The 10780-nt window shown below is 43.1% G+C and overlaps 1 protein-coding gene and 1 long non-coding RNA gene across 3 annotated transcripts in view; one reads left to right on the top strand and one right to left on the bottom strand.

Annotated features, from left to right (window-relative positions):
- ppm1e (protein phosphatase, Mg2+/Mn2+ dependent, 1E) overlaps positions 1 to 4982 on the top strand; it is a 39494-nt gene extending 34512 nt beyond the window's left edge. The window contains exon 7 of the mRNA XM_017489833.3: positions 4 to 4982. Coding sequence (XP_017345322.1) covers positions 4 to 863 — 860 coding nt within the window. The 3' untranslated portion in view covers positions 864 to 4982. The remainder of the gene's footprint in view (positions 1 to 3) is intronic.
- On the bottom strand, positions 2701 to 10017 carry LOC108277258 (uncharacterized). 2 transcript variants are annotated; one of them, XR_008398100.1, is made up of 4 exons: positions 9930 to 10017; positions 5907 to 6089; positions 3055 to 3213; positions 2701 to 2799 (listed from the first exon to the last, which is right to left on the bottom strand). It is a non-coding gene; the product is annotated as an uncharacterized LOC108277258 (long non-coding RNA). The 2 variants fall into 2 exon arrangements; XR_001815092.3 differs by lacking the exon at positions 2701 to 2799 and adding an exon at positions 2902 to 2989.
- Positions 10018 to 10780: the final 763 nt, after the last annotated feature.

Below are 10780 nucleotides of genomic sequence, written 5' to 3' on the forward strand. Positions count from 1 at the left end.
TAGGAGACTCGGAGCACAAGCCGTACATCTGCGGCGACGCTGATCACGCGTTGTTTCCTCTGGATGGCACTGAGGATTACCTGATCCTGGCGTGTGATGGTTTTTACGACACGGTGTGCCCAGAGGAGGCGGTGCGTGTCGTCTCCGATCACCTGCAAGAGAATAACGGAGACACGGCCATGGTGGCGCACAAACTGGTGGCCTCGGCGCGCGACGCCGGCTCCAGCGACAACATCACCGTCATTGTGGTGTTCCTCAGGGACCCGCGAGCTCCACCCCCATCCGACGAGCAGCAGGAAGAAGAAGAGGTGGACCCTGACGAGGAAGTGGAAGAAGAAGAGGAAGAGGAGGAGGAGGCGATGCAGGGCGAGTTGGTGTGTCAGGATGGCGGAGGGGAGAACGGAGGAAAAGCGCGCAGCGGCTGGCCTCTACAGCAGTGCTCAGCTCCCGCTGATCTGGCCTACGAAGAGCGCACCGACTCCTTCACGGACAGGACGAGCCTGAGCACCACAGGGCCCGATCTCACGCTCACGGCTGGCGGCTGCTTCTGTCCCACTCCCAGTACGTCAGACCTGGGCCTAAGGGGAGGAGGAGGAGGGCGTCGGCTGTGTCCCAAACCTCAGGTCCCATCCTGCAGTGGACGCTGGGTGGAAGCGGCAGCTCTGTTCCCTCAGCAGGGACGAAGAAAGAGGAAGATGGACGAAGAGCTGGAGCGCAGGATGGAGGAAAAGTGGCGCATCCGAAAGAGGGCCGAGTGCCGCGGTATCCTGAGCTCCAAGCCTCGAGTACCTGAGCCACTGCGCCACGCCGAGACCCGCCCCGGAGTCGCCCTTCCACGCTTAACACGCGAATACGCCATCTAAACCCCTCACCTCACATAACCCCTTTATCACTCTCTCACACACACACACCACGTTCACATTAATGCCTAATACACACATTTTACACACACGCTACACCTTTCCCCTGACCTGGAGTTAGCCCGACTGAGCCAAGACATAGATCTCTCTCTCTCTCTCTCTCTCACACACACACACACACACACACACACACACACACACACACACACACACACACACACACACACACACAGACCTGAGGGAGAAATTAGTTAGACCAGAGGATGTAGAGTATTCTTCACCAGGACCGAACTGTCTGCCATTTTATTATTTATTGCTGCGTCTGACTCTCATTTACAGAATCCGCCATGATTCTGACGTTTCAGCCGATTTCTCTTCAGACCCGGCGTCATTTCTGCCGTTTACGCCAGGTTCATAAAGGACGTTCATCAAACACCATGTAATTAAAAGTTCTGTTTAAAACCTAATACTGCACTACACAAACCGGTCAGCGTACACACTCTTAGAAAAGGGTTCCTCAGACGTTCGTCTGAAGGTTCCGCGTTCTTTACTTTCTCCGCTGTGTTCTGCAAAGGCTCTGTACGGGTCCGCAGCGTTTTCGAACCTTTACACCTCTTCATTTCGTTTGGATCTGAGATTAAAGCCTTTTGACTGAGAATAAGGACATGACCGTACACCAGTTTGATTAGATATCAAATAAATGGACTGAAACGTAGTTTATAAGGAAATAATGGCGACGAACACGGAATTAAATGAAACGGTGGTTTATGACTTTCAGTAACCGATGGAGGTTCTTCTTAAACTTCCTACAGACTGAACTATTTGCCGTCGTTTGGCCCAAACCTGATCCATCAGGACGTAACATGATGGAAACATCAGATTTTTGTCTAAAATATACCCGCCATTTTATTTTTGTTCAGCTGAGCAATTATCGCCGGATGGTTCTTTACAGAAATGTCGGTAGAGATGCAGTATCAAACACTCAGTGTGTTTATAATGACATCGAGACCAAAGAAAGGCTGTATAGCCGAGTGTGAGTGCGAGTGTGTGTGTGTGAGAGAGACTGCCTTGTACAGAGTGGCATCTTGTTAGTCAGAGTTGTTTGGCTAAAGGGGCGTGGCTTAAAACTGGAAGGCAGAGTCTGTATGCTAGAAGGCATCATAAAGTTTCATTTCATTTTAATACAGACTTTATGAAACTGTATAGAAATAATGTTATGGAGACACGATGTGAGGATTTAAACGTGTTGATATGCACAAACACACACACACGTCTCAGAGGCGTAACAGGACGTTGTGGACATTTTATCAACAGCCAAACTGATTCCATAACAATTTAAAGGTTGAGATATTTAGTGGACTTTTAGTGGAAAATATGCTACTAGAACTTCCTCCACACACACACACACACACACACACACAAATCCACTCACTCTGACAGCCCAAGACATTACCCATGATTCCAAGAGGTCATCCATTATCATGCTGCAAAAAGCCAGTGTTTCCTTCTGACAAGACAAGAGGAAGCCTCTGTGAAACCTTCTGCACTCGCATCATCATCATCATCTTCTTCTTCTTCTTCAGCCATGCCGCTGAGCTCAAACCTGATCCCCAGTTCCTCCAGGAGCTGGTAACGAAGCAACACCGAGGAAGAACGTCCACGGATCCTCCTCAGATCTACACACACACACCATTTGTTTTTGCTCAGACTCTGGAATGTATTCACACTGAAAACATTCGTCACTTTTAGGTTTTTATTTCGTTGAAAGTCTCCTGAGCCTGAGCGACATGACGTCCTCGCCTGCGCGTCACGGCGTCTCTACCTGGATGGGGCGACGCCTTGAAGTGAAAAGCGGCGCTCTGAGGTTCTGCGTCTCGTCCTGAAGTGCACATGAAGTGCGCAAGTGTTCATTCTCTTTCCCTCCTTCCCTGATTTACCTCTCAAGGGGCACAAATATATTTAACAGAATTGTAGTAAAATAACATGTATATATGTATTTTTGTGGGCGTGGCTATGTGTGTGCGTGTGTATGAATGACTCTGTCCGTCTTATTAGTGCGATAGTTAGGTCTCGGACACACACTCTGACCTGTGTAACTCTCCAGCCATGATGTCCCTCTACGTCTAACCCTAAAGAAAACTACTTGAAATTATCCGAAAAGGAGGACGTGCCATGAACGAACACACACACATACCCCGGAAAGAAGTGTCTGAAGGCTTCCTCCTCCATGTTCAGGGATCCTGAGCCTCGGCACTTCTTAGTGACGGCGCGCTCCTGCTCGTCTCACCCCTCACTTCCTGTCTCTCTCACTGTGTTTTGCCTCGTCTGTGATCTTCACCTCTGCTTTTACTTCCTGTAAGCAATAATGAACGTACTGAAGCCATGAGACTCTCGGAGCTGCAGAGCAAAGATTCTCCCACGAGTTCACGACGCTCATCACTGGATTCCGTTAAAGGAGCAGTCTGGACTAAACCGAAACGTCCACGGCGTCTGTCGTCACTCTTAAAGCCGAGACGTGTTCGCTGTGTGTAAAGAAGTCTGCTTTTTTAGCTACGAAGAGGAAGGAGCTAGGAAGTCATGAAGGTTGCGTGAAATCTCTAGCTGTGTGGCTCGACAACGGAGCTCGTGCTGCAGCGATGAATCTGAATAATCAATACTACTCATCGGTGTGGACTTTATGTCTAACAAGTCGTTTATGTAAACAACAGCAGGAAGCCCAGAGCGCGTTGGCCTCTATTGGTGTGTAGAATGTAATACCGTAGTGTAGCTGTAGGGGGCAGCAGCACTGCAGCTACTATTACACCACATGAACGCTTCAGGTTTCAGTCCGAAACCCAAGCGAAAGCAGAAAAACAGTTCATATCAATCTCATGTGAGCTTTAACACAAACGCTCTATTCTTTAAAAGTGAGACCGATTGTAAAAAAGAACTCGAGAGAAGAGTGTAAACCCTGATCTCACAAAACTAAAATAACGTAAACTCCTGTAACAGGAATAATAATTAGATTAGATATGCTCTAGAGGAGAACGTCAGCAGTGCAACAAGTCGTCCCTTGTGTTTTACATTCTACTACTGACCAAATCAAGCAAGTGATATGTTATAGCTGTTCTCTTTTACAAGCGGTTTTTATTTATAGATTTAAGCTGATTAATCGATTACTTCTCATGAATATTCGACTAGTCAAAATCTTTGGGGTTTTTTTTGCAGCTTTATCCTCTAACTGGAATGTTATTTAAGAGGGCTGCCATCTTGGACGACCAAAATCATTCATTGCCTCAGTGCGGTCCGGTATAACCCCGCCCCTCGGAGAGTTAACTGTAAAAAAACAAAAAAAACCAAGATGATGAAGTTCCATGTTTAACTTGAATGTGTAAACACAATATACAGGATTTATCGGTGAAGATTTTGGATGACAGACGTCCTGTTAGCAACAGTCGCCTCAAAAAAGCTAAAAAAAAAAAAAAAGCAAACTTCACACAGCGAGCTCGTCTCCACAGATTTGGAGTTTTGTTGTTTTGGGGTTTTTTTTTTGCCGAACTGCACCTTTAAATCTGTGTAAGACTGAAATGTTTGATCAGGACCCTGAGCAAACGGACGACGTGAGACGACGTCTAGACCTTTAGACGTCCTGCTGTCTGCATGAGAAAGCGTGACCTGTGGAAGGTGTTCAGTTGTTTAAGTAAAACTGACTCTATTAGAGACTCGTTAAAGACGTTAGCCTTTAAAACACACACACACCCACACACACACCCTCACGGTCATCATCACACGTCTAGGAGCGTTCTGTTTTCCGTTTCCTGCTCGGTTACTGGATGACGAACACGATGAGTTATGCCTTCTCTTCTGTCCTGGTGAAGAAACGCCATCAGTTTGGCGTCTAATCTGTGTCTAATCAGCGCCACATCGGCACCGTCTCCTCCAGAAACCTCAGTAACCTGCAGACCCGAGACTCCCCGTCCCTCATCCCTCAAATTTAGCTCACAGTAAATAGTGAAACTGTGTGTGCGTGTGTGCGTGTGTGTGTGCGTGCGTGCGTGCGTGCGTGTGTGTTCTGTGCTAATGTAGTATTTATTATAAATATGTATATCTGGTGACTATCATGTATAAAGAGTGTAAGAAGTGTGTGTTGCTTGTGTGTGACTTATTACTGAAAAGAAACAACGATCTGAAGATAAAGTTCACGGATCTGATCACATAAAATATCAGACCAAGTCCGCTCAGCTTCTGATTTTAATCGGCTGATTGATTAGTGCAATCAGACGCCGAGGATTAGATTTGTGATTAGATTTCAGAGGGTTATTTAAGAATAAAGCATCTGAACATCACGTAAAGACAACATAACGCTCTACACCACATTCATAAAGCTTTATGACTACGCCTAAAAGCATTGAGTGTTTTTATATTTCACATTTAATAATCACTAATTACTTCATGAACTAGAGAGAGAGGTGTTCGTTCTTCATTTCCATATCGCTATAATAACATTAAACACTAACGCTAATGAACTAATTAACGCAAATCAACTGATCAGCCAATTGCTCGTTGTAAAGAACTGAATCAATTAGTTAAGTAATTACATGACTTATTAAAATTAATAGTACTTTGTAAATTTTACCAAGTTTAATTTCTCTGAAAAAAAAAAACAACAAAACGTCTTAAAGATCATAATCGCTAGTTTATAAATCACACGTTTGTATTCATTAGTCTCTAAATTTACAAAAATATCACGCTGATTACACAAACACGAGACGCATCACAATATTCACGCTTGCTGACAAACTGCAAGCGATATAGTACTGTAAATATTACATTTGTTTATTATTAATACATTTATATACTTTTTTATATTTTAAAAATACACATTTTATTTATAAAAAAAAAAGAATAAAAAAATATTTAATACGGAAAAGAGAAAAAAAATTTTTGTAAAAATAAAAAAACTTTAATGTCAGCTGCTTTCAATAAATAAATATCCACAATATCTCAGAAAAGCGTACTGTGATATAATTGATCGCGATATCGTTATTATCTGCTCGCAGCACTAACCTGCAGTAAGTGTGAGTCGGGAAGGGCGTGTCCCAAACCGGAGTCTACTTCCTGCAGAGGGACCCTCCGGTGTTCTCAGTGTGGAGTACGGAGCAGTCAGGATCATGTCAGAACCTCAGGGGAATGGAGGCGGGGTTATGCAGATCACTTCTGGCTGTAGGCGGGGCGGACTGTGTTCCAGGCCTAAAAATAAATAAAAGATTTTTAAATAATTTTTAAAAATCCTGAAATAAAGAAAGCACTGAAATCAACCGCACATTCTACACCACAACGCTGCTGTATACAGGATCTTTAAAATAACGTGATTATTCCACATCTACAAACAATCTTACACACGTAACTTTTAAAACCTTTAAAACGGAGACGTGAGAATGAAAAGGCTTAAGATGAGATCTAATACAGTTTCAAGAGTTTAACACACTCAGGCTTGTTCACGATTTGTAGTGTACATAATAATAACAATAACAACAATAATAATAATAATAATAATAATAATAGGTGCAAGCAGCATTTTTTTTTGGGAGGGGGGGGGGGGGGGGGCACACACTCAGACTCAAGGAGCCACACAATCACAGACTCTACAGTTGTTGCCTAAGCACTCACAGGAAAGCAGAGCCATAACGTAAGGCGAAGGGATTCAAAAGCGGTGTGTGGTTTCACTCATGATGTGTATGATTTGACTGCAGACAGTGCTGCGGTCTAGATGAACAAACGGGCATCAGGGTGGCGTTGCTGCTCTGACCTGAAACCTTTTTTTTTTCTTCTTGCAATTTAGAAACATAAAAAAGGTATTTATTATTTCTCATCAGTCGGGACCTCCCCATCTCCACCCGAATTTGGTGACGACTGAAAGAAATTTGAGTAGCAAAAATGACTGTTAGACATAAGCATTTTCAGCATGTCATTGTAACTTCTGATCAGTAGGTGGTGATGTCACGAAATCTGTTGCATAGACTCAGGGCATGGCCCTGAAGATGCCTACCAATGTTTGCATCTGTGCACAAAGTCGTTGCTGAGATATAAACTCGCATCCTGTTTCTCTCCCCGTTACGGGCAAACCATTTGGAGTATTGAAAATCCTTTTGATAGGTTTTGTGAGGCTTCCTCTGAAGATGATGTGTGCCAAACGTGGTGATGATTGGACAAAATTTGTAGGAGGAGTACCAAAGAAAAAACAGTTTTTGACAAAATCCAAGATGACTGAAAATCAAATTAGGCGGAAATTGAAGTCACTTTTACATTTTGCACACGCGGTTCAAATGTTATGACCATAAACATACCAAATTCTTCCAAATTAGGCTAAATTTTGACAGATGGTGACTTTAAAGCGTTGGCAGCACTTGGCCAAAATTTGATCAGACTGTTCCTTAGACCCTCCCAAATCAGTGTTCTTAATTTCACAACTTTTCACCAGATGGTTCTACGGTCTGCCATAGACACCCTAGCCAGAAGAAGAAGCAGCGGCAGCAGAAGAATAGTAAGAAGAAAATGTAGAATAACAACACCTTCAGTGCTTGGCCCCGTAATTACACACAGCGCAGAATGCAGACATTATGGAGTTCATTAATCATCTTCATGAAGCAATTTCACAGTTTATAAACAATGAAACTTTATGAACGCGAGTGTTTACACACGTGTTCATATCCCTTACACCCAGGAAGCTGATGGCTGTATGTGTGTGTGTGTGTGTGTGTGTGTGTGTGTGTGTGTGTGTGTGTGTGTGTGTGTGTATGCCAGGAGGTGTAATTACACTCCTTTGTGTGCACATGTCATGGCCTGGTGATGCAGCAGGACGGTTTAATTAAACATGTTGCCTTTTAATCAAACCACACACTCATAATCTCACAACATTAAAACTAAACTATGAGAAAATGGGTCCTAAAGAGAGAGCTGGCTTAGATACGGGGTTCTGGACGTTTCGAAATCCAGAATACATTTAGGAAACGGCCCGGTCTCCGTTTCTGAGCGTCTGATTATAAACCCACTGCAATCTCAGAGCCTCTGCTCACTAGTTTCAACGACACATGGCCGAGTTATTAACCTTTTGTTACAGAAAGAGGTTGTTCTTTATCACACGGAACACATTAACTGATTTTTTTTAACCTTGTACGTTCACGTTTTGTTGTGTGGCGCCATTAAGACTCGAGACACTGTAGTTATAGAACTCTTTAGATGTTCCCTTAATATATTTTTTTTAAACTGATTTTCCTTTACTTCACCCAGTTAGTGACTTTGACAAATAAATGAAACTGAACATAAGAGTTCAGTCAGCTCTGAGTAAGTGAGATTGTGCTAAGGGGCTCAGTTTAGCTCCGATGTGGCCTCAGTACGGATTTTTAAAGAAAAGAAATATCAAAAGTAGCGCAAAAGGCCGAGACATGACGTCAGCGATGTCCTTTTCTGCTTTGTTTGCGCTATAGCAGGAATAAAAGCACAGGTCACATGACCAACACAGAACGAAGAGCTGCTCGGCTGGGATTGTAAAGCGAGCCGTCGAGCCGAGGCGCTCTCGTCAAGGTTACATAAAACTTTCATTGTTCCCGAGTTATTAATGGAAATATTTGTGATGCGTAAGTGCTTCTGAAGCTTTAGAGACTTGCTAAAGTGCACTTCATTGAAACAGGAACACACAAGCTGTGAGCTGAACACCACCACGCCGTGGGGTTCTGTGTCTCTGCGGCTGATACTGAACTGATGAAGAACTGAAGATGAAGGGATGAGAAATGAATGAAAAAGGTTAGAACCCAAATCCGGCAGAACAGTTTCACTGGTGTTTTCTTTTCCCCTAATCACAAACAAGAACCCAGGGAACTTAAGCGTTCTGCTCATTTCCCACCAATACAACTGTCAGAAAAACAGCGCTGCTCAGAAGGTGTGTCTTTCACTCCATATATGGAAATAACACTGGTTCTATTCCATTGTGGCTTGAATACCATATACGGCGGATCAGGTGGGTGTGTCCATAAAAACAATACATACCTTACAGAAGCGATCATGGATGCGTTTAACCACGCATGCGTTAATGTTAACGTAGTGCAATTCAATCCACCAAGCATGCGTTAACGTCACGTTACGTTACGAAATGTCAGTATCCATATGTGATGAGATATAAACTTTTATCATAAAACACCACAAAAACAATCAAGCAATTTGGGTTGATGAATCAATTTAAACAGCAATGACATGAAATTTATCAATGCAACAATGATTATGATGGGGGGGGGGGGGGGGGGGGGGGGGGGCATCTGGTGTGTAAAATAATAAACAAATAAATAATTTAAAATAACAAATCTCCATATAACTGACCGGTAAATAATTTCACATCCTGGTGATTTGCCATGCTGCTCTAAGCTTCTTCCACTTTACCTAATTGAAAACGTTGAAGATGTACTGATTATGCAAATGAACATGCAAATTAGGACGGGACGTCATATGGCGATTTACAGCCTGAATTTGCTCTTTTCCCCTGAAAAGGTCTGAAAACCCTGACAGCAACGACGATTTTATCAACAGGTCATCACCATACTAATGTAATGTAATGTAATGTAATATAATATAATAAACACACCGCACAATGTTTAAATCTTTCTAAACAGCAGCTCTGTAGGAAACAGCGGCTCGGCGGCCATTTTGTGCAAATTAGCTCCAGTTAGCTGAAGGAGCAGACGGAAAAGATTTCTTTAAAATATCTAATTCTCTCTCTCTCTCTCTCTCTCTCTCTGTCTTAGAGTTTGGACTCCAGTGTCATATTTATTATCGAAATGAATTCTGACATTTTCACTCAGTAGGTGAGGAAATTCGCACAGAGTGAACCGAACCTAATTAGCGGTTTATGATTCACGTGATCAAATCACAACTCGGATAGAACCGACTCTCTACAAAAGCTGTGTATTATCCTCCAGATTCCGAATTGAACTCAAAATAATGCTAAATGCTAACAAATAGATTTACTTGGCTTTCATTTTCCGCTTCTAAAATGCGGAAAGCGCGACGCTGTTGTGATTAGTTCATGGAGGATGTTACCTGAGAGTTGGTGTTGAAAGTCGCGCGCGTACACACCGTGGGGAGGCAGTAATTAACCACGCAGTGACGTCATCGCCCAGCCACCTGCACGTCCAATGCAGTACTTCCTGGATACTACTTATTGATGCGTGTTGTCATGGTTACAGTGCAACACTATTCTATAATATAACCAGCAGCGTTTTAAAAGTACGAGTGAAATATTTTGATTAAGATCCCACATTTCTCCCCATCTATTTATCTATCTATCCATCTATCTGTCTGTCTGATGTGACCCACATTAGAAGTGTTGTGATGTAAGAACGCCTACCTCTCAGCCAGTCGGGTATTTTAAGCGCCAATGAAACAAACTGCGGTCCACATTCATGTGATTTTCTGTCATTTTCCTGTGAATTTTTAAAATAAAGTAAAACACAGAGCCAATATGAAAAAAGGAATCTCATAAAGAGTGGGACAAACAAAAACAAAAGAGCTGTTTTTTTTGTTTGTTTGTTTTTTAGATGATGGTCAGAGCATTGAGCTTCACTACAAAATGTGTGTGTCTAGTTTCTATAAGGACACGACAGCTGGTGTTAGTGAAAAGAAAGACGGAAAAGAACACAAATTGCTGGGAGCAAGCATCATGATGGACAGGACACCGCCTTCTCTAACCGTGTGTGTGTGTGGCCAGAGGACAGGAGAAACACACAGAGCAGACGTGATGAGGACAAACACAATGCCAACATTCAGCCTTCCACAAAAACAGAACTGAGGCCAAGTCTCACTAAAGCTGGCACAGATCTCTCTCTCTCTCTCTCTCTCTCTCTCTCTCTCTCTCTCTCTCTCTCTCACACACACACACACACAAATGCACA

This window comes from Ictalurus punctatus, chromosome 16 (genome assembly GCF_001660625.3).
Source record: "Ictalurus punctatus breed USDA103 chromosome 16, Coco_2.0, whole genome shotgun sequence".
In the NCBI taxonomy this organism is placed as follows: domain Eukaryota; kingdom Metazoa; phylum Chordata; class Actinopteri; order Siluriformes; family Ictaluridae; genus Ictalurus; species Ictalurus punctatus.